Here is a 26,352-nt window from a genome sequence, read left to right as displayed (position 1 = left end):
TAATTTCAGTCAGTTAAAACATCACCATGATCTGAATAGTTTCTTACAATTAAGTTTTGCAACCCAACTGAAGCATGCTTCACTTATTTATACTCCATTACGACTTTCTGTTCTGAAATAAACTTACATTTGGCCAGATCCTCTCATTTAAGCCCTCAGTTTACCAGCGCTGCAATTTAAGTTTGGTTCAGTCACAGCAGGCTGTCATCTATTGTTTGTGTTCGGCAGTGCCGTGCACAGACTCTTACATGGGCAGGTGTTCATTCACGCTAAGTGGGGGGGAACGGTCACGCGGAAATCGCGCTAAGGTGCACTTCAGCCAATGAGGGAAGAGGGGCAGTGGTTCCAACGTGTTCGGTACACCTGCTGAATCACGCATGCGCAGTATTATCAGTTCACCGCTTCTCAAATCTGATCTCAGTGTACTGTTCTAATAACTGAATAACTCAGTATATATTGTTTTATTTCGAGTCAGAGGGGGTATCAGGCATGTTCAAAAGTAAGTAGTTTGTGATTAAGAGTGCTTCGTGGTGATGTGAATCATTTCAAATAATTCAGTTCGGCTTGGTGAACTAGTTTAACTGGTTCACTTAGAAGATTCGGTTAAAATAAACGGTTCGTTCGTGATCAGGATCACTAATATGGAGATAAAACCCCCTTATTGGGCACAAATGTGTTAATTGAATACTTTTAAGTGTCTGCTTAGGCCGTATTTAATGCTGTCACCGCACTGTTGTCATGTCCAGCTGTTGTTTTGATCCCTGGAGCAACAGCGAGGATGACTGGAGGTAAACCGGCTTGATCTGGCAAATAGCATCAGGTTTACAGACGCTGAGGTGCTGCACGGGTCAAACACCTGGCAGCACGAAGTAAATAGATTTACTTCAAAGGCTGCATTTACACTGCAGATCTTGATGGTCAATTCCAATTTTGTGACTGTAATCGATTTTTTTTGATGACCTGCTTACATCATCTTTTAAAAGTGACTCATGTCTGATCGTCTGCATATACACAGCACACGGCAAAGGCGCAATGACCAGGAAAAAAAAAGAGCGGGCGCTGACTAACAGCTGATAATTAAAGAGCGTTCTTTTCTTTGTTCCTGTATGCAATCTGTTCGCAGCTTTTGACAAGCTGTTTTACAAAGGTTCTCACTTGTCCATCTTCTTTTGATATATAGGCTTTTTTAAACCAGTAGGCATGTTATGTCATGTCCATGGCGTGATTTAAGCACGTGATGTATGCAATAGTTTTATATTAGTTTATATTGGTTACGTGGCGAACATTGCGCTCTCTCGCTCTCGCTCTCGCTTACATGCTTAAATACTTGTGCTTTATGACAATATAAAAGCTGTTTAAGTCTTTGTGTTTGAGATTTAAGGTTTGGGACTCTGAAGTCTTCTTTTTTATTTATTATAAGCTTTGAAACATTACATAACATAATAGTACAAAATTCAGATATATGCTATGTCCGGGAACATTATAAGAATTGCAAAAACACAAACGGAAATGATAACAACAACAAAAAAAAAAAGTATTACAGAATACTTATATCCATATAAACAAAAGTAATAACTTAGGATACAATCATCGACTACAGCGGGGGATCAGTATCAGAGAAAAATTCCTTCATGAAATCTAACATTAAATCACTCTTTTTGTTTTTAATTTGCATTAGAGACTTTTTCAAAGTTTCCATTTCTAATAAAAAGATATTGCATTTATGAATAAAATATTTACCTTGTAACATGTAGAAGTTAACAACATACTCGAATGTTCTTTTTGTGTGTGAAAAAGTGCAAATGACATCTTTTAAAGATAGCCTGTAATTGACATATCTTTGCCCAAATAACACGTCACTAACATCATTCCAAAATTTAAGAGAGACATCACAGTTATAGAAAAGATGAGATCATGTATCTTCCTCATGTATATTACAAAATGTGCAAGTATTATCAATATCCATGAATTTAGATAAAGTTGCTTTGCAAGGATAAATTTTGTGAAGTATTTTAAAGTACACTTCTTTAACCTTATTTAAAAGGCTAAATTTAAAGGGTATTGACCAGGCATGGGACTCTGAAGTCTGTTCTGAAATGAAAGCGTCAGACTTGACGTCATTCGCTACGGGTATTAATGACGCGCGACTCGCATTGACAGATAAAAATCCAATCTACCTGCTTACACTGCAGAAACGAGAACACAGATGCGATTCATATCGGATAAATTTACACATATGAACAAGGCCTGAATCTGATTTGAGTAAATCGGAATCCATGTGATTTGTTCCTGCTTACACGTACATGGGCCATATCCGATCTGTGCCACATGGGAGAAAAAAATCGGAATTGAGTCACTTGAACAGTGCAGTGTAAATGCAGCCTCAAACACATACAGTACGCTTATGTAATTAATACATTTACAAAGACAAAAACGAAGGACATTTTTGCTGTTATTTTAGTTTGTTTAAGTTAGTTTTGTAAGTAAACAATACAGTTTCAGTTAGTTCTAGTTTTTTTAAAAACTCTCGTTTTTATTTTTATTTCAGTTCACGAAAATGATTTTTCAGTTCTACTTTAACATTTTTTTTAGTTCGTTTTCGTTAACTATAATAACCTTGGCATGACCTTGCTTTTGAAAATGCTGTTTGTATTTATTGATTTGGTTTAAGGAAGGGTTAAGCTCAGCGATTCGCTGGTGATCTGTACGTCAAGCTCTGCCTTCTTATGGACGTGTACATTATGGGCGTACTCACACTTTGTACAGTTGCCTTGAACCGGACCTAAGCACGCTTGTCCCCCCTCCCGTCTCCCCCAACGGCCTGCACTCATATTACATTCGGGCCTAGGCACGCTTACGCTCAGCACAGTGGAGATTTCTTTAGTTATGTCGCTGCAGTAATTAGGAGGTGTGCTGAAGGTGCGCAGTTTTCGTGCCTAGTGAGGGGTTTGCGTCTTTAATAACCGATGAGTTTGCATTCATTGAACAGTAAGAATGATTAATAAATCGATATGAAACAATCCCTTAAAAGTCGCGTCTCGCTTTCAGTTTCGGGATCTGGTGCGTTGTGCACAAGCGTACCACGCCAAAGCCCAAGTGAACTGCACTCACCTCTTCCAACCCTGCACCACACCTCTTCCAACCGGGCCAGGGCCGGCCAAGTGAACCATGCCTGAGCCCGATTCAGAGCACTCACACTACTCAAACGATCAAGGAAATGGGCCTGGGCACGGTTCAGATAGCATAGTGTGAGTAGGCTCTAAGGACGTGTATCTGAAACATTCAACAAAACGCACCCTAAGTAATGTATTTCAGATTCACAGAAATGTAGACAGCGCCCTCTAGTGGATTTGTCAGCTGAAACGTGGTGCAAATGCATTTTATGTTTTGCAAAAATGTAGACTGAGACACTAACCCTGGTTGCAACTAGCAGTAATGACTCACTATTGTGGTGTGAAATTAATCAATCATTTTCTTAAATATTTAATTCAATATATGTTTGTCTTGTCGTCTTCTGAGCATCTTTATCATTTGTATCGTAAACTCATAGACTTTCCTCTGTAGACGTTCCTGTTTCACGGATCTTACAGTGACTTTTTTTATTGCTGTGTCAGCAGAGATCAGCCCAAAGAGAGTTCCAGAGCCGCAGGAAAAGCCAATGCAGAGAGTCAGCGCTTTAAAACCAGGTGACTTTCTGTCCTCAGACACCACACCGAACACTGACGCTCATTTACATCTGCTCTACTGTTACTTAATACCATAAAAGCCACACAAAAAAATGAATATTTACACATCATTTACCCACCCATGTGGTTTTGTTCTTTTGCTGAACTCTATATCTTGAAGAATGTTGGAAACCGGTTTCCACTGACATCCATTGTGGGAGAAAAATACCATAGAAGTCAATAGCTAAAGTTTTCCAACATTCTTCAGAGTATCTTCTTTTGTGAAAATAGTTTTTATGGCAGATGTCAACACATTGTCAAATATATTATATTGTTTTATATTATATTATATTATATTATATTATATTATATTATATTATATTATATTATATTATATTATATTATATTATATTATATTATATTATATTATATTATTATATTATATTATATTATATTATATTATATTATATTATATTATATTATATTATGTTGTTTTATATTATATTATGTTGTTTTATATTATATTATATTATATTATATTATATTATATTATATTATTATATTATATTATATTATATTATGTTGTTTTATATTATATTATATTATATTATATTATATTATATTATATTATATTATATTATATTATATTATATTATATTATATTGTTTTATATTATATTATATTATATTATATTATATTATATTATTTATATTATATTATATTATATTATATTATATTATATTATTTTATTTTATGTTGTTTTATATTATATTATATTATATTATATTATATTATATTATATTATATTATATTATATTATATTATATTGTTTTATATTATATTATATTATATTATATTGTTTTATATTATATTATATTATATTATATTGTTTTATATTATATTATATTATATTATATTATATTATATTATATTATATTATATTATATTATATTATATTATATTATATTGTTTTATATTATATTATATTATTTTATATTATATTATATTATATTACATTAAATTATGTTATATTATATTATATTACTTTATATTATATTAAATTATATTATATTATATTACATTAAATTATATTATATTATATTATATTATATTATATTATATTATATTATATTATATTATATTATATTATATTATATTATATTATATTATATTATATTATATTATATTATATTATATTATATTATATCATATTATATTATATTATATTATATTATATTATATTATATTATATTATATTATATTATATTATATCATATTATATTATATTATATTATATTATATTATATTATATTATATTATATTATATCATATTATATTATATTATATTATATTATATTACATTAAATTATATTATATTATATTATATTATATTATATTATATTATATTATATTATATTATATCATATTATATTATATTATATTATATTATATTATATTATATTATATTATATTATATTATATCATATTATATTATATTATATTATATTATATTATATTATATTATATTATATTATATTATATTATATCATATTATATTATATTATATTATATTATATTATATTATATTATATTATATTATATTATATTATATTATATCATATTATATTATATTATATTATATTATATTATATTATATTATCTTACTTATCAAAATGTGAAATAAATAACAGCAAAATTTTCTTATTTCTGAGTGAATTATCCCTTTATTGTTGTCAGATGATGAGATTAGATGAGATGAATTCTGATTAAAACACATGGATCAGTGAATCAGCCTGTTCAGATCATACTGAATTGTCGTCCAGCGTCTATGTGTTTGTTATTCTGTGATGTTTTCCAGCCTCTGGGTGTGGACGCAGATCCTGTTTTATCCAAAGCGCTGACCTTTTGTTCTAATATTTCGGGCATCTGCTCTGATCCAGTAACAGCTCATATTTATTGAATATCCCAGATCCCTGGAGTTCACAAATAATCCTGCGCTCTCTACGTTTTATTACTTCAGATCAGATGCAATGCTGATGTGCACTTTGCTTCCGAGATCATTCTTATGAAATTCTTTATTTTCCTAGTGTTGGTTACAAGACACGTTTACAAGACAAGTGTCCCTAAATGTGAGCCCCTAAAGTGACATGCAAAAAAAAATTATAATAATAAAGACTTATTATTACGCAATATGTACACTACCTGACAAAAGTCTTGTGGCCAATCCAAGTTTCATGAACAACAAATAATAACTTGATTTCTAGTTGATCATTTGGTATCAGAAGTGGCTTATGTGAAAGGCAAAAGCCTCTAGATTACGCTTATATTACCATAATAAAATATAATCAAGCCTTGATTTTGAATGATTTAATTAGGACAGTAAGGTCTGACTTTACTTAGACAAAAGTCTTGTCACTTAACAGAAATAATGTCCAGTATAGAATATAAAGTCATGCTGCAGTGGAAACAGAATGAATATTGTGTCTGACTCCCATGGAGGACTGCATCCATACATCTCTGACTCAAATCACTTATTAATAAAGTCATCTGGAATGACAAAGAAAGCGTTCTTGCAGGACTCCCAGAGATCATCAAGATACTTGGATTCATCTTCAATGCCTCCTCCTCCATCTTACCCCAGGCATGCTCAATAATGTTCATGTCTGGTGACTGGGTTGGCCAATCCTGGGGCACCTTGACCTTCTTTGCTTTCAGGAGCTTTGATGTGGAGGCTGAAGTATGAGGAGCGCTATCCTGCTGAAGAATTTGCCTTCTCCTGTGGTTTGTAATGTAATGGGCAGCACAAATGTCTTGATACCTCAGGCTGTTGATGTTGCCATCCACTCTGCAGATCTCTCACACGCCCCCATACTGAATGTAACCCCAAACCATGATTTCTCCTTCACCAAACTTGACTGATTTCTATGAGAATCTTGGGTCCATGCGTGTTCCAGTAGGTCTTCTGCAGTATTTGTGATGATTGTGATGCAGTTCAACAGATGATTCATCACAAAAATCCACCTTCTGCCTCTTTTCCAAGTAATCAACTAGAAGTCAAGTTATTATTTGTTGCTCTTACAACTGGGATTGACGACAAGACATTTGTCAGGTAGTGAATATCTATGTCGTGCGCACACAATTCATATGTTGTGCGCATATGATTTGTATATGCACGCGAAAGTCTTCATTATTATTATTATTATTATTATTATTATTATTAAAAAAAATTTTTTGCATGTCACTTTAAGGGCTTCCTAATCTGTCCTAACTAGTTATTTGAGGGGGAAAATTGTGTGTTTCAAATTATAGTAACTATAGTATAGTAAACATATAGGGCTTTATCATACACCCTGCGCAATAAGGCACAAGATGTGTTTGGCGCGATTTGTTGCTATTTTCAGACCAGTGCAACTGTCATTTTCAGGTTTTGCACCACGTTGTTTAAATAGCAAATTCATTTGTGCCACTTTGTGGACTCCCTTTGTGTTTGATTTATCCGCCTGTTGTGTTTTGGAGACAAAAAGATCACCATATGGGGCATAAGAACAGGACGTGTGTTTGGATATAACTCAGTTTTTTGACCACACTTCATTATCATTGTTCATTTATTCGTTTGCTGGAAATTAGAACTGAATTTAGAAATAGTGTTGAAACAAATCTTTGCTCTTAACAAACTAAATTAAATATGTTGGCTAATGGATGTCTTCAGTGGAGTGAGTACAACACCGTTTCCTTATCCACGAAAGTAAAGGAGTAAAGAAAAGGGTAAAGAGAAAGTAAAGAGGCCGAATGGAGGAGGCTCATTCTTTATCCTCGTGCTGCAGATGCTCTGTTTAACTGTTTTCTCGCTAGTGAAGAATTCAGTTTTTACACTTACAATGTCTGCCATGTAAATAGCAAATGCACCATGGCGCGACGCAAGTGACTGTTAAAAGGAAAGGGAAATGAGACTCTGATAAGTTTAATGCACGTTATTCTCAAAACACACCCATAACTCATTAAGAGAATAAGCTCAACCCTGTTAGACCTTGCACCTGGGCGCAAAGCGTATTTTTTTGTCCTTAAAATAGCAAAAGTGGATTCTGACACACTCTTAATGCTTTTGCACAATGCGCTTCAGACTTCGCACCTAGATCGTTAAAATAAAGCCCATAGAGTGCATACTTTGAGACAGTAGTAGTGCATACTTTAACAGTCAGTAGTGTATCTGGATGAATTGGGACACATCTATTGTTGATCTGGAGTCTTCTTGGGTGCCGGTGCAGTGCATGATGGGATTGGTTGGAGATGTGAGCCGCAGCTGTAGGTGTTCAAGGCCTGTTTCAGATGATTGTATTTTTATAGTATCAAAGCTGCGGAGTGTGTTTGATGTTTTAGTGTTATGATTGAGCGTTTCTGTTGAAATCTTCGGGTTAGAGAGAGCAGTTCAGTTCAGAAGCGTCTCACAGCTTCAAGTTCTCTTGAGGATGACAGGTAAATAAAGGAAATGCTTGTTTCATTTGTACTTCTAGGCTGTGTTACTAAACAGAAAAGCCTGAATGAGGGGATTAAATTAGACATCTAAAGTCTGCCTAGAGTATGTTGCTTGTTTTGGTAAAAAATAATGCTTCTGTATTCTCAATGTGATTTTTTTTACAGATTCTCCTCAAGAGCTTGATGCAAATATGAAGTCGAGAACACGACCCAGGTAAAATATATGATGTACTGCTGAACTGGCATTCAAAAGTTTGGGTTTTAGAAGTCAGAAATGTTATTCTACTCTGCAAGAATGCATTAAATTGATGAAAAGTGACAGCAAATGTTTTTAAATTGTTGTGTCAAAGGGTTCCTTCGGCTTAGTCCCTTTATTTATCAGGAGTCACCACAGCGGAATGAACCACCAGCTTCTCCAGCATTTGCTTTACGCAGCGGATTCCCTTCCAACTGCAACCCAGCGCTGGAAAACACCCATACACTCTCACATACACATTCATACATTCGGCCAATTTAGTTTATACAATTCCCCTATAGCGCATGTGTTTGGACTGTGAGGGAAACCAGATCACCCAGAGGAAACCCACACCAACACGAGGAGAACATGCAAACTCAGAAATGCCAACTGACCCAGCCGGGACTCGAACCAGCGACCTTCTTGCTGTGAGGTGACAGTGCTAGTCACTGAGCCACCATGCCACCCATCATCTAATCAGCATATTAGAATAAAGACTGTGGACGCAAGACATGTTTGCCCCCACGTGTTGCTATTTTCAGACCAGCGCAACCTTAATTTTCCCATTTTCCGCCATGTTGTTTAAATAGCAAATCCATATGGGGCATAGCACGTGTGTTTGGATATAACTCAGTTTTTTGAGCACACTTTGTTATTAAACAAACAAATCTTTGCGCTTAACAAGCTAAAATAATTGTGTAGGCTAATGGATGTCTTCAGTGGAGTGAGTACAACATCATTTCCTTATCCAGGAAAGAGAGAAAGAGAAAGTGAAAGTAAAGACCGATTGGAGAAGGCTTGTTCTTTATCCTGGCCCCGCAGATGCTCTGTTTAACTGTTTTCTCGCTAGTGAAGCATTCACATTTACACTTACAAAGTCCGCCATGTAAATAGTAAGTAAAAGTAGAGGGGGGGGGGGGCAGTTTCATTTAAGGCGTGTACGAATCCACATTTGCTATTTTAAGAATGGGAAAAACTGTCTGTGCACCAGGCGCATGGTCTAAAAGGATTGTCCTTATTCTCTTCATGAGTTATGGGTGTGTTTTGGGCATAATGTGCAATAAACTGTTAAATTTTAATTCTTTTATATTTTCCCCCAAGTTCTGTTTAAGGGAGAGAAGATTTTCTAACAAATTTACAACACAAACAACACATTTCTAAACACAGTAGTTTTAATAACTCATTTCTGATTTCTGATTTATTTTATCTTTGCCATGATGACAGTAAATAATATTGGACTAGATAGTTTTCAAGATACTAGTATTCAGCTTAAAGTGACATTCGAAGACTTAACTAGGTTAATTAGGCAAGTCAGTGTAATAAGGCAAGTCATTGTATAATAATGGTTTGCTCTATAGACTATCGAACAAAAATTGGTTAAGGGGGCTAATAATTGCTTTATTATTGGCTAATAATATTGACCTTAAAATGTATTTTTAAAAACTGCATTTTTCTAGGTGAAATAAAACAAATAAGACTTTCTCCAGAAGAAAAAATATTATAGGAAATACTGTGAAAAATTCCTTGCTCTGTTAAACATCATTTGAAAAAAAATAAAATAATAATAATGATAATAATAATAAATAATAATCAAAAATTATATATATATATATATATATATATATATATATATATATATATATATATATATATATATATATATATATATATATATATATATATATATATATATATATATACAGGAGTGCTCATAATTTAGACTTTAACTGTAACCTAACGAATGTGTGTTTGTGTTTTATCTTCAGGTCGTATTCCAGCACGTCCATTGATGATGCGATGAAGAAGGTTGAAGAGCCGCCGACTCCTCCTCCGCGACCCCAAAAAAGTCACTCTCGCGCCTCCTCACTTGACCTCAACAAGCTCCTCCAGCAGAGCACAACAGGTTTTAATTAAATTGTTTATTATATGCCAGAGTAGTTGGTGATTCATTCCGCTGTGGCGACCCCTGATAAATCAGGGACTAAGCTGAATAATAAGGAAAATGAATGAATAATAATAATATTAATAATAATAATGATTATAGCTTTTATATATATAGGCACCTTTAAAAGCCTGATAAATCGACTTGTCAAATAAGTTTTTATTGAAGACAAAGATTCAGGAAAAGGGATTATCTGTTTTACAAATTTTCTCCACATATTACATTAGCGAAGAAAGAAAAATAATAATAATAATAAAAAGATAATAATAGTAAATAAAAACCCACCCACATAAATAATTTTGCTATTACCTGTATAGACGGAGTAAATTATACAGTATGTGTGTGAAAGGTAAATTTTTTTGCAATGATAAATAAAAAAGTAATAAAAAAGAATTGTAATAATATAAATATTTACTTTACTTACTTGTTGAATAAAATATATATATATATATATATATATATATATATATATATATATATATGTAATACAATTAATACTCTCTAATCTCTCTCTCTCTCTATATATAATACAATTAATACTCTCTAATCTCTCTCTCTATATATATATAATACAATTAATACTCTCTAATCTCTCTCTCTCTCTCTCTCTCTCTCTATATATATGTATATATATATATATATATAATACAATTAATACTCTCTAATCTTTCTCTCTCTCTCTCTCTGTGTCTATATATATATATATATATATATATATATATAGACAGAGAGAGAGACATTAGAGAGTATTAATTGTATTATATATATATATATATATATATATATATATTATATAGAGAGAGAGAGAGAGAGAGAGAGAGAGAGAGAGAGAGAGAGAGAGAGATTAGAGAGTATTAATTGTATTATATAGAGAGAGAGAGATTAGAGAGTATTAATTGTATTATATATATATAGAGAGAGAGATTAGAGAATATTAATTGTATTATATATATATAGAGAGAGAGAGATTAGAGAATATTAATTGTATTATATATATATAGAGAGAGAGAGATTAGAGAATATTAATTGTATTATATATATAGAGAGAGAGATTAGAGAATATTAATTGTATTAAATATATATATATATATATATATATATATATATATATATATATATATATAGAGAGAGAGAGAGAGAGAGAGAGAGAGAGATTAGAGAATATTAATTGTATTATATATATATATATATATATATATATATATATATATATATATATATATATATATATATATATATATATATATATATATATATTATAATAAAATATATATATTTTTTATATATATATTTTTAGATATTTATTTATTTATTTGTTTTGTTTTTTAGATATTTATTTATTTATTTATTTTTTGATATTTGTTTTATCAATTGATAGTGGCCTGGATTATTTGAGCAAAAAGTGAAGCAAAATGTATTGCTTTTGAAGTCATTTATAGTATTGCTTTAAAAATGAGTGAACCAGCTTAAATAAAAGCATCCGTATAGCTATTTTAAATAGGCCAGAATGTTTTTTCATTATCTTTCTGAATATATTTTCCCCCTCTCTGTCAGGTGCTAAAAGTGGCTGGTTGCCTCCTCCTCCAGCTCTCCCTCCACGACCACCAGCAACACAGGTGACAATGTCTATCAGTATCTTTGGAAGCATTTAATTTATTTAAATAATCATTTAAAGCATTTTATAGACAAAGACAAGAGCTGATGCTGCAGTGTCATTATGAGAACATTAAAGTGCTCTTAACCCTGTATAGTTTTAAACCAACTGTATGAGACTTTAACCATGAACCTTTAAAGAATTATAGGCTCACTTTAATTGATGTTGAGTTTTATAAATAGATATAAAACATAATATAATTAGTTCTGTCAAATGATTACTCGCTATTAATTGCATCCAAAATAAATGTTTATACATGTATTTACAAAATATATTTGTGTGTAATGTGTATATTTTTGAATGACTATATTTTATAAATTGTTTAATTATGTGTGTGGATTTATACCTATATTCATAAACATACACAGTGTGCACGTATATACTATGTAAATACACACTTTTATCTTGGATGCAATTAATCCTTTGGTAGCACACGTTTTATTAGAATGTATATTTTTAAATGATATTACAGAATTGTAAAATATTTTAAAGCAGATGTCTTTAAAAAGAGTCTTTTCGTGAAGCTTTTTAAAGTATTTATCACTGACTTAATATAAAAAAAATTTACATGACCTTTTATTAATATTGTTGCATGTTTGTGTATCTGTATGTTTTTTGTATATTGCTTATGTATTAAGATGCTGTTATGTTTGTAAATTATTTATTGAACATTTATTATCAATGTAGCCATGAATATAGCCAATGCTGCTTATATGGCATAAAACAAACAAACAAATAAATAAATAAACCAGCAAATAAATAAAAAACTAACAATTAAATAAGCAAAGGATTAAACAAATAAACATGCAAATAAATAAAAATAAACTAACAAGCAAGCAAGCAATTAAATAAACAAGCAATTAAATAAACAAACAAACAAGCCAGCAAAGAAAAAAAATAACAAACAATTAAATAAGCAAACAATTAAGCAAAAAGCAAGCAAATAAATAAACCAACCAACAAATAAATAAACAAAAATTAAGCAAGCAATTAAACAAACAAACCAACAAACAAGCAAGCAAATAAAAAATAAACCAACAAGCAAATAAATAAACAAACAAACAAGCCAGCAAAGAAAAAAATAACAACAAACAATTAAATAAGTAAACAATTAGGCAAAAAGCAAGCAAATAAATAAACCAACAACAAATAAATAAACAAAAATCAAGCAAGCAAAAAAATAAACAAACCAACAAACAAGCAAGCAAATAAATAAACAAAACAACAAACAAGCAAGCAAATAAATAAATCAACATGCATGCAAGCAAATCAAAAAATAAAGCAAGCAAATAAATAAACAAACATGCCAGCAAATAAATAAACAAGCTAACAGTTAAATAGGCAAACAATTAAACAACAAGCAAATAAATAAATGAACCAAAAAATAAATAAATAAGCAAACAAGCAAGCAAATAAATAAACCAACCAACAAACAAATAAATAAACAAACAATAAAGCAAGCAAATAAATAAATAAACAAGCAATTGAATAAGCAAGCAATTAAACAAACAACCAAATAAATAAACAAATAAATAAATAAATGAATAAACAATAATGCAAGCAAATAAATAAATAAGCCAGCAAACAAATAAATTAATAAGCTAACAAGCAAGCAAATAAATAAATAAACAATTAAATAAGCGAACAAGCAAATAAATAAATAAACAAACCAACAAACAAATGAATAAAGAAAAAAGCCAGCAAGCAAATAAATTAATAAATAAATAAAGCAAGTAAATAAATAAATATTCTGTTTTTTTTTTTAGCTGGCTTATCCAATCAGATTGCTGATTTGTTTCAGGCAATGATTACATTTCCGTTTGCTTTGAGAGATTTATTTGTTTTCTGGCCTTTACTGGCCTCTTCAGTATTTCAGTATTGTGCAATAACATGTTGCCTAATTTTTGTCTCAGATCTTCAGCTTCCTCCCAGGCTCTGAGAAAAGTTCCCAGAAGGCCGTTCAGCAGCCAAACTTTGCAGATTTCAGCAGGTTTAGGGAGGAGGTGAGTGGATGTCAACACTGATCCCGCTCACATGTACAGTACACACACTGTTAAATCAGTTCAATTCTAGTTTATTTGTATAGCGCTTTTCACATTGATTATTGTTTCAGAGCAGCTTTACAAAAGATGCACATTACTGCATTACAATCAAATTCAGAAATATGAAGGTTATTAGTTACCTTAATTTAATATTTACTAATAACTTTAATTAGAATCAGAATCAGAATCAGAAAGAGCTTTATTGCCAGGTATGTTCACACATACGAGGAATTAGTTTTCGTGGCAGAGCTTCTACAGTGCAACAGGATAACAGAGACAGGACAAAAAACAGATCATAAATATATTTTAAAAAATAGAAGTAAGTAGTGAATGCAAATATACAGATTGACAAGTGTACGTACAGCTATATTACTATATACAACGTTATATGTGCAACTGTTATGTGCAAATTGGCATGTAAAGTGTGTTGTTAAATAAGTGTATATGTGTATAAAAGTGTATGGCAAGTAGTGTTGGTTCCACAATTATTATCATCATCAAGTGTTCATGAGATGGATTGCCAGAGGGAAGAAACTGTTTCTGTGTCGGGCTGTTCTGGTGCGCAGTGCTCTGTAGCGTCGACCAGAAGGTAAAAGTTCAAAGAGGCAGTGTGCTGGGTGTGAGGGGTCCAGAGTGATTTTGGCAGCCCTTCTGCTCGCTCTGGATAAGTATAGTTCTTGGGGAGTAGGAAGGGTTGTACCAGTGATTCGCTCAGCAGTCCGAACTATTCGACGTAGTCTTTGGAGGTCGTATTTAGTAGCTGAGCTAAACCAGACAGTTATTGATGTGCAGATGACTGATTCAATGATGGAGGTGTAGAACTGTTTCAGCAGCTCCTTTGGGAGGTTGAACTTCCTCAGCTGACGAAGAAAGTACAGCCTCTGTTGAGCTTTTTTGACAATGGCGTCAATGTGAGTGTCCCACTTCAGGTCCTGAGAGATGGTGGTGCCCAGGAACCTGAATGACTCCACTGCTGCCACAATGCTGTCCATGATGCTCAGTGGGGGGAGAGCAGGGGGGTTTCTCCTGAAGTCCACCATCATCTCCACTGTTTTGAGCGTGTTGAGCTCCAGGTTGTTGTGACTGCACCAGACAGCCAACTCCTTAACCTCCTGTCTGTAACTAGTAACTAATAGCTTTTATCAGTTGAAATTATATATATATATATATATATATATATATATATATATATATATATATATATATATATATATATATATATATATATATATATATATATGTATATATATGTATATATATATATATATATATATATATATATATATATATATATATATATATATATATATATGTATATATATATATATATATATATATATATATATATATATATATATATATATATATATATATATATATATATATATATATATATATATATATATATATATATATATATATATATATATATATATATATATATATATATATATATAAAGATAGTTAACCTGCAGTTAGAACGTATATAATAGTATATGCATGTAAATCACACAATGTATTAAGTTCAGATGTGAAAGTCCTTCTGGAATGAACATAATGGGAATTTAATTTTATTAATCTTATTTTTTTACAATAGTAAACTAATCAACACAGGCTCATTCTGAAAACGTAGCCCTATATACATTTCTGGAGATCGCGAATTATGTAGCCAGAAGTAAGTCGGTGCTTTTGAAAACACTATTGGCTGGGTTTAGGGAAGAAGGAGGGTGGGTCAGTCGATCATTCAGCCAGTCAGGGGACAGCAGCCTCTGGTGGATTTATGCTAATTCAGCAGTCGTGAATCCCATAGAAATTTGAGATGTAAAAAAAATCCTCTGGTGGATTCGCGAAAACAAAAACTGCAAAAAAACGTAGCTCCTGGGACGTATTTGGCGCTGTCACACTTGCTGCAATGCCCTCTGGTGGTCCTCAAGGGCACCAGCTCTTGTTTTGGTTTTTAGGTGCGTTCGACTAGAACCCAAACAAAATCAACAAAATTAGCCGAGCCCATTGCGGGCGCGGAGTTAAAAACGGAGCTGTCAAGCCGGACACTTTGGGGCTCAAAGTTGCGGCAGTCATGATGATCGATCACATGGCGTCATCATCATCATCATATTTTTAAATGTTTTTTATTTAGAACAACAAAAGATTTACAGTATAAATAAAACAGAATACAGTCTCTACAAACTATAGCTCATTTTTAAACAACAAGGGAAATCTGAATTAAATATATAACAAATGCATGAGAAAAAAAAAGACGAAACGAGAGGGTAATATAAACATAAAAGCAAATAGGCCTATTAAATACAAAGCAATAAGCACTAATTCTAGGGGTTTAAACATCACTCTTTAATACTTCTTGTTTGAATATGCTAAAAAGGGGTTTACATTTACTTACATCTATTTATATATATATATATATATATATATATATATATATATATATATATATATATATATATATATATATATATATATATATATATATAAAACATTCCAATATATATTAGTGTAAATTAGTGCTGTCAATTGATTTAAAAAAAATGTACAAATTAATCGCAATTTTTTTTCAAATAATCATGATTTAATCGCATTTAAATGACTGAAACTTGTAATTTTGGCTATTCAAACGTAAACGCAAGACAAAAAACTATTTAAATTCAAAATATAATTGTTTATTAGAATTTTTGTTTAACTTGTAACACGGATTTGTTCATGTAAACAACATACCTGCAATACACCATCAAGATCCTCAAACTGTTGGCTTGACAGCCATATTTATTACAGAAATTAAAACACAGGCATGTAAATGCCATTTGAATTACAAAACAATCAATGCCAATAAAAACAAAAATGATTTCCATGTTGGATTCTAATTGGACTGCAAAAAAATGTCAAAATACAGGCGTTGCTAATATGGAAATTAGAAAAATAATAATAATAAAGTAATGAATACAAACAATTGCACTCATTGAAAAGTTGTATTGCTGTGAGTTGAGGACATTAATTATGAAGTAGAAACAATTTTGTTTAGTCCTCCTTTACATTCAGCCAGTTGCTAAGACAGTCCAGTCTGTTGACATTATCAGGGGACAATGTGGCCCTTTTCTTTTGAATAATGTAAGGGATGCGCACACAATGGATGTTTTTGCTCAATCCCAAATAGAGACAAATTTGACAGGCTTAAAGGTGCAGCAGGTGATCGTCTTCAGAAACATTTTTTGTTGTGCTGGTTGAAAGTCTCTTCACAGTCCAATAGTACTGATTAAAGTAAATGATCTAAATGTATTCATATGTATTTTTATATTCTGGGTAAGGTATAAGAATGTTCATCCAATTAAATATTGATAGGCCGATAATTTCCCATAATTCTGATAAGTAGCCCAAACTCTGTCAGCAAATGTAGATTTGTAAAACTGCACGCTGGAGGAAGGACGACACCATGGCTGAAGTATTTCTGTTAGACCAACACAATCTCACTGCAATTCGTAACTTTTTGATTTAGTGGCTAAGTCATATGAATTCGTACGATCTAATTCGTACATTTTCGTACGATTTGCTCATCCCCCAATGACGGTTGGGTTTAGGGGTGGGGTTAGGTGCCACGCCTCCTTTTTAAAATCGTACAATTTCGTACGACTGAACTTGTACAAATTCGTACGAGTTAGCCACTAAACTCACAAAACGTAAAATACTTACGTTTTCTCGTGAGGTCAGGCTGGTTAGACAGGTAATGTTCTGTTTCAAAACTATTTTAGTCACGCAAAGCTGATGTAGATTGTGTTGTTATGAATGGGTTATATGCACAGAAGTGTAGTTCAGGCACTGAAATCTTCTGGCGATAGATTGATGAGACTATTTTCAGTTTCATAAGGTCCTTTTCCAGCATCAGTGATGTAGATTTTGATTTAGTTTAACAAGAAAACATCAGTAAATAGCGCTTTTCCCGCTTAGCCTGCTTTACTGAGATCAAGTTGGTTTTATAGTCACAGTGGTTTATTTTTGAACAATGACAGTCTGTGACACCTTTCCTATATTTATCTTTGTTTATCATGCTATATTTACCTGTGCTTATCATGCTACTCTGGATATTCGCTCGGAAATAGCATGTAAGTATAGCTTAGTAATAAATGTAATTCCTGCACGCCACTGGCCAAACACTTAGCATACAGTAGTCTCTTTAGGACAAAGTGCGTGAAAGAGTGAGGCTGATGAGTGAGATTGATGAAGTTTTGATTTGCTTGCTACACAACTGAAAAGTTCTAGATATAATACAGTTTTTCATTCAGAGTTGTAGTATTAAACAGAACTATAAAGTTTTCTAACTGGCGAATGACGTGATGTAGTGGCTTTCTATCTTCTTTAATGTGTGCGTTCGTGATTTCAGGAGGTGGGGTTTTGGACGGCAGGGGAGGGATTGTATTTAAAAGATATTATGCTAACCGGTTAGCATTTAGGCAGATACCCTACTGCACCTTTAATAAATGATTTGTGGGGTATTTTGAGATGAAATCAGAGATTTATTTGACATGTTATAAAAAGACGCATAATATGTCCCTTTTAATGAAATATACAGTTTAAAGGGGGGCTAATAATTCAGGAGGGCTAATAATTTAACTTCAACAGTATATATTATCAGTAAAATGACACAGACACACATTCCTGCGGTCCAACATCTCGGTTATTAATTATATGTCATCTTTGGAGAGCGTGAACTTTCTTTGTACACACACTGGTTACAGAAATCTGTGTGTGTGTACTTGTTTATGAGGTTTATGAGGACACGAAATTGTATAATGGCTTGGGTTTGACCTAGTTGTGCTCTATTAATGTGGTTTATGAGCACATGTCTGATGTCCTCATAATTCAAAATGCTTAAAACAGGGTCTTTTTGACATTCATAATTTGCCATAGGTCTTTGCATTATAAAATACATTATGCCTATGGAGAGTCCTCGTAAACCGTGTATACAAGTGTGTGAGTGTGTATGTGTTCTCATGTTTCTGTGGCTGCAGGCTGGGAAGAGACGGCACTTTCCCACAGTTTAATAAGAGTAGAAAGCCACAGGAGTGCAATGAAAATACACACGCACGCACACACGCACACACACACACACACACACACACACACACACACACACACACACACACACACACACACACACACACACACACAGCCACTGCAGGCCGTTCTTACCTCAGCTTACATTATACACACACACTGTTTGGAAAGCACAGGCACCTGCACATATCTGAGCTCTGTGAAAGATAATCCTGCTGTAAGATATGAAGATATGAGCGCAGGGTGGCTGATCAGATGTTCATAACTCTGCTGATCCTCCATCCTTCATCTTTATGGCCTTTTTACCCCTCATAGCTTCTGTAAAGCGCTGAGAAGAAACATGATCGCGGCAGCACAGTCATTTCTTAGAGTTGTGGGAGTTATAGCTATAAATCTGACAAGCACATTTCCAAAAGTCAGGCGTTTCGAAGATACTGTAGTGTAGGCACAAACCTTCTTTTAATGGTGTTAGTATATTATTTGTGGTTTAGAGGGTTCATTTTAGTGGCAAAATTAAAAACATAATGTTTGTTAATGTAAATATTTATTAAAAAATAAATCTCTAATATATGAGGTATGCTTAAGAGCATCTCTGAACGCACAACATGTTGAACCTTGAGACAGATAAGCTACAGCAGCAGAAGACCACACCAGAAGCCACTCCTGTTAGCTAAGAGCAGGAAACTGAGGCTACAATTCACACAGGCTCACCAAAATTGGACAATAGAAGATTGGAGAAACGTTGCCTGGTCTGACGAGTCTCAATTTCTGCAGCGACATTCAGATGGTAGGGTCAGATTTTTGCCTCAACAACATGAGAGCATGGATCCATCTTGCCTTGTATCAATGGTTCAGGCTGGTGGAGGTGGTGTAATGGTGTGGGGGATATTTTTTGGCACACTTTGGGCTCATTAGTACCAATTGAGCATCGTGTCAACACCACAGCCTACCTGAGTATTGTTGCTGATCATGTCTATCCCTTTATGACCACAGTGTACCCATCTTCTGATGGCTACTTCCAGCAGCATGTTGTGCCATGTCATAAAGCGTGAATCATCTCAGACTGGTTTCTTGAACATGACAATGAGTTCACTGTACTCAAATGGCCTCCACAGTCACCAGAACTCAATCAAATAAAGCACTTTTGGGATGTGGTGGAACGGGAGATTGGCATCATGGATGTGCAGCCGACAAATCTGCAGCAACTGTGTGATGCTATCCTGTCAATATAGACCAAAATCTCAGGAATATTTCCAGTACCTTGTTGAATCTATGCCATGAAGGATTAAGGCAGTTCTGAAGACAAAAGGGGGTCCAATCCGGTAGTAGTAAGCTGTCACTTATAAAGTGGCCGGTGACTATACTATACATATATGCATAATAAATAAAAAATATGTAGTTTTACCATGTTTTTCTGCTCAAACAAATAAATATTAAAAGCATTAATTTTATTAATATTATTTTGATCAATTTAATGCAATTTGAATATTATTTAAAGCCTTAAATAAAATAATTAAAATAGTAATGAGAAGTTGGACGCTTTTTATGTTAAGAAATAGAAAAAAAAGAGTAATTTTAATAAATAGGAAGTTTCTAATTGAAATTTTATTTTATAAAAAAAATACATAAAGACACATAAACTGCTGAAGTCAGAATTATTAGCCCACTTTGATTTTTTTTTTTTCTTTTTAAAATATTTCCTAAATGATGTTTAACAGAGGAAGGGATTTTTCACAGTATTTCCTATAATATTTTTTCTTCTGGTCTTATTTGTTTTATTTCGGCTAGAATAAGAGCAGTTTTTAATTTTTTTAAATCCACTTTTTTAAGGTCAATATTATTAGCCCCTTTAAGCTATATATTTTTTCAATAGTCTACAGAACAAACTATCATTATACAATAACTTGCCTAATTACCCTAATCTGCCTAGTTAACCTAATTAAGCTAGTTAAGCCTTTAAATGTCACTTTAAGCTGTATAGAAGTGTCTTGAAAAATATCTAGTCAAATATTATTTACTGTCATTATTCATTCATTCATTTTCTGTTCAGCTTAGTCCCTTTATTTATCCGGGGTCACCACAGCGGAATGAACCGCCAACTTATCCAGCATGTTTTTATGCAGCGGATGTCCTTCCAGCCGCAACCCATTTCTGGGAAATATCCACACACACTCATTCACACGTACACTACAGACAATTTAACCTACCCAAATCACCTGTACTGCAACTGAGCCGAGGCTCGAACCAGCGACCTTCTTGCTGTGAAGTCACAGCGCTACCTACTGCGCCACTGCTATTACTGTCATCATGGCAAAGATAAAATAAATCAGTTATTAGAAATGAGTTATTAAAACTATTATGCTTAGAAATGTGTTGAATAAATCTTCTCTCCTTTTGGGAAAAGTATATCATATATAAGACTTATAATTTTGTATTAACATAAAATTAATACAAAGGTGACTGGCCTTTATGTTTAAAAATAAAATAAAATTAAATTAATTTTATTTTAAACATAAAGACACATATGCGTATCATTTATATGTATAATTATATTTAAAACAATTTTATATTAACACAAAATTATCATAAAGATGACTGGCATTTATGTTTAAAATTAAATTAAAATTCAATTTATTTTATTTAATACATTTTTTATTTTATTTTAAACGTAAATGCACATATACATAAAATTTATGTGTAAAATTATATAATTATATATAAAACATAATATTGTATTAATACAAATATGACTAGCCTTTATGTTTAAAAAAATTAAGTTAAATAAAATTAAAAGAAAATGTATAAAAAAAAATTTAAAACATAAAGGCACATATACATATCATTCATTCATTCATTTTCTTTTCGGCTTAGTCCCTTTATTAATCTGGGGTCGCCACAGCGGAATGAACCGCCAACTTATCCAGCACATGTTTTATGCAGCAGATGCCCTTCCAGCTGGAACCCATTTCTGGGAAAAATCCATACACACTCATACACTACGGACATTTTTAGCTTACCCAATTCACCTGTACCGCATGTCTTTGGACTGTGGGAGAAACCTGAGCACCCGGAGGAAACACACACGAACAAGGGGAGAACATGCAAACTCCACACAGAAACACCAACTGACCCAGCCGAGGCTCGAACCAGCGACCTTCTTGCTTTGAGGCATCAGCACTACCTACGGTACTGCGCCACCGTGTCACCCTATACATATAATTTATATGTAAAATTATATAATTATTTATAAAACATAGTTACTTTAAAACAAAGATGACTGGCCTTTATGTCTAAAATTAAATTAAAATATATGTAATTTGTCTTTAATTAATTTTTTGTTTATTTATTTTAAACATAAAGCCACATATACATATAATTTATTTGTAACATTATATTATTATATATAAAACATATAATTTTCTAGTAACTAAATTAATATAAAGAGAACTGGCCTTTATGTTTAAAATAAAATAAAAATTTATTAAACTTTTATTTTAATTTAATTATTTTAATTTTAAATTTTTATTTTATTTTAAACAAAAAAGACAGTCTTTTTTTATTTTTTGTCCTAATTACTTTGCATTTTGTTTGTTATTAAATGTTAATAAATGTTATTATTACTTATATTATAATTATTATTATTATTATTATTATTATTATTATTATCATTATTATTATTATTATTATTATTATTATTATTATTATTATTATTATTATTATTATTATTATTATTATCATTATTATTATTATTATTATTATTATTATCATCATTATTATTATTATTATTATTATCATTATTATTATTATTATTATTATTATTATCATTATTATTATTATTATTATTATTATTATGTAAAATAAAACAACATCTCAATACAACATGCAAACTGAAGGTGGCGCTGTTGTTAACACAAATAACTGTATTCATGTGCCAACAAGTTTTCACTGACCAGTTTTGACCATTTGACCCAGCCCAACAAAGCAAGCGTCATCATTCCTCTTTCCTCTCTCGCAGGTGTTCACATTTATCTCCGTTTTTTTCTTCTCCTTCTTCAATATGTCTGAATTGTCATTATTTTAATAGTCTTAGCTGGTGTAATAGTCAGTTTTAAAGGCATCAGTGGGCACCGTTAGCTTCACGCCATCGTGTCGCGCTCATAACTCTCCTGCCTTTTCGACTAATAACTCCTTCATGCCGCAGCAAATCAAACCCGCTTTATGACTTTCCAGACAAATTTACGGCCTCGCAATCGAGCCTGTTTCTGCTATTACTTTTCATTGTGCCATAAAGAGCAGATTCCCGGTGCCACAGAGCATTCTTATCCAGCACACTGCATTTTTTTTAAGTGATTGAATGTTTACAGTGAGTGGCACGGTGGCTCAGTGGTTAGCACTGTGGCCTCGCATCAAGAAGGTCTCTGGTTCGAGCCTCGGCTGGGTCAGTTGGCATTTCTGTGTGAAGTTAGCATGTTCTCCCCGTGTTGGCGTGGGTTTCCTCCAGGTGCTCTGGTTTCCACGGCTGCATTCAAAATGTCATAAATGTTTTAAAAGTGCACTGCGAAGGGAGCACAATGGGCTATACAGTATGCACAGCTAGTGTTTTTCAGCCAACGATGAACTTCCGGTGAAAGTGTGACTATTTTTTATTTCATAAGGTTCCTTTTACAGCATTGGCATTGTAATCTAATTCAATAATCAGTTAAATAGACTTAAGCATCCATTTGGTTGTCAAAGTGTGAAAAGAGACTGCCGTCATTAGCAGCAGGCGAGCGCAGAAACTCCATTGATAATACTAGGGTAAAATTAATTTCCATTTTTAAAGACATGACGTGGAAAAATGTTATTTAATGCTGTGCTTCTTGTTTGGTCTGGTACACAATTTATATCGTATCTCAGCCAGACATTGAGGATCGCTGGTTTTTAAAGATATCAGATCATAAACACGTCGATTTTGTATGGAATGACAATTAACTAGAAATGCTGGGGCTGGCTGACTGAAATGAAAAGTCTGTGTGCAAATACCCCATTGTCAATTGTGAAGATCGCTAAAACTGAACTGTAAAAGATGCTTTGAAAGCAAATTACACATAAGAGAGATGGCTTTAATATATATAATATATATATATGTGTGTGTGTGTGTATATGTATATGTATATATATATATATATATATATATATATATATATATATATATATATATATATATATATATATATATATATATATATATATATATATATATATATACATTTATATACACAGTTGAAGTCAGAATTATTAGCCCCCCTGTTTATTTTTTTCTCCAATTTCTGTTTAACGGAGAGATCTCTTATACACATTTCTAAACATAATAGTTTTAATAACTCATTTCTAATAACTGATTTGTTTTATCTTTGTCATGATGACAGTAAATAATATTTGACTAGATATTTTTCAAGACACTTCTATACAGCTTAAAGTGACATTTAAAGGCTTAACTAGGTTAATTAGGCTAACTAGGCAGGTTAGGGTAATTAGGCAAGTTATTGTATAATGATGGTTTGTACTGTAGACTATCGGGGAAAAGAATTTGCTTAAAGGGGCTAATAATATTGACCTTATAAATGGATTTTAAAAAATTTAAAACTGTTTTTAATCTAGCCGAAATTAAAGAAATAGGACTTATATGTATATATATATATATATATATATATATATATATATATATATATATATATATATATATATATATATATATATATATATGTATGTATGTTATGAGACAAGCCGATAAGCTCATCCTGCAAAAATTGTGCTATAAATGACCCTAAAATATAGTACTTAAACCTTATAATTAAACACTATAGTGGGTTAACTACAAAAAGGTAATTTTTTTTGAGGAAAAAGATGTGGATATTTGAGGTTTCAGCGACACGTGATGAACTGAACTGCAGTGGCATCTGTGTGAAATCCAGCAGTGTTGTAGGCCAGAGTCTGTTTATTGATGGATGTGGACGCATGAACGTCCGCCAGCTTCAGGGAGAGCTGCGTAATTCACTTTCAAGAGCGAGGGAAGAATTTAATGCGCCCTTCACTTCTTTTTCTGTGCCCACTTCCTCAGTTTGAGAGACTCGGAAATTAGCTTTTGGAAACACGAGAGGGAAAATGCAGACATGAGGAAGTCTCTGGTGTTTATCTTTCTTCTTCTCTCCTCTTACACTTAAAGTGGCCCTTTTATGTAGGTATTTAGTTTAGTTCTGCAAGACCTTTACATTCATCCAAGTAAAAAAATAAATTAAATAAAATGGTCACATGTGAGTCACGGTGACGCAGTGCATAGCACGATTGCCTCACAGCAAGAAGGTTGCTGGTTCGAGCCCAAGCTGGGTCAGTTGGGGTTTCTGTGTGGAGTTTGCATGTTCTCCTCATGTTGGCATGTGTTTTCTCCGGGTGCTCTTGTTACCCCCACAATCCAAACACATGCACTATAGGGGAATTGAATAAGCTAAATTGACCTAATGTACTGTATGTGTGTGAATGTAAGAGTGTACGGGTGTTTCCCAGTGATGGGTTGCAGCTGGAAAGGCATCCGCTGCGTAAAACATATGCTAGATAACTTGGCGTTTCATTCATTAATATTAAGATTAATTAAGGGACTAAGCCGAAAAGAAAATGAATGAATGAATGAATGTATGGTCTCACTTTACAATACAGTTAAAGGAAAATTTGTTAAAGGAACACACTTATGAGATATAGACTCATTTTACAGCTCCCCTAGAGTTAAACACCATTTTTAACACATTCAGTTGATCTTCAGGTCTGAAGGGAGCATTTTTAGCTTAGCTTAGCATAGATCATTAAATCGGATTAGACCATTAGCATCCCGCTCAAAACTGACTAGTTTCGATCATTTTCCTATTTAAAACTTGACTCCTCTGTAGTTACATTGTAGTTATTCTGTAGTTATTAAGGCTTAACTAGGTGAACTAGGCAAGTTAGGTTAATTAGGCAAGTCATTGGGCAGCAATTTTTTTTTTTTTTGATCTGTAGCAAATCAAAAATAGAAAAAAAATCTTAAAAAGGGGGTAATAATACTGACCATTTTCACCATTTTACTTCTATAAGAAATAAGACTTTCTGCAGAAGAAAAAATATAATAGGAAATGCTGTTTAAAAAATCTTGATCTGTTTAACTTGAGTAATATTAGAAATAAAGTATTAAAATTTTACAATCGGGCTAATAACTTTGTCTTTAACTGTATATTTATTTAACGGTGAGCTATTATGCAAAAATCACTTTC

At 32.3% G+C, this 26,352-nt stretch overlaps 1 protein-coding gene across 1 annotated transcript in view; it reads left to right on the top strand.

Moving 5' to 3' along the window:
• reps2 (RALBP1 associated Eps domain containing 2) overlaps positions 1-26,352 on the top strand; it is a 109,115-nt gene that overhangs the window by 73,939 nt on the left and 8,824 nt on the right. Inside the window, exons 11-15 of the mRNA XM_056449279.1 lie at positions 3,618-3,686; positions 8,304-8,352; positions 10,140-10,276; positions 11,870-11,931; positions 13,883-13,972. Of these exons, the coding sequence (XP_056305254.1) occupies positions 3,618-3,686; positions 8,304-8,352; positions 10,140-10,276; positions 11,870-11,931; positions 13,883-13,972 (407 nt within the window). The remainder of the gene's footprint in view (positions 1-3,617; positions 3,687-8,303; positions 8,353-10,139; positions 10,277-11,869; positions 11,932-13,882; positions 13,973-26,352) is intronic.

The sequence above is a fragment of the Danio aesculapii genome, chromosome 23, assembly GCF_903798145.1.
Source record: "Danio aesculapii chromosome 23, fDanAes4.1, whole genome shotgun sequence".
NCBI classification, from domain to species: Eukaryota; Metazoa; Chordata; class Actinopteri; order Cypriniformes; family Danionidae; genus Danio; species Danio aesculapii.
This window is presented reverse-complemented; position numbering and strand designations above follow the sequence as displayed.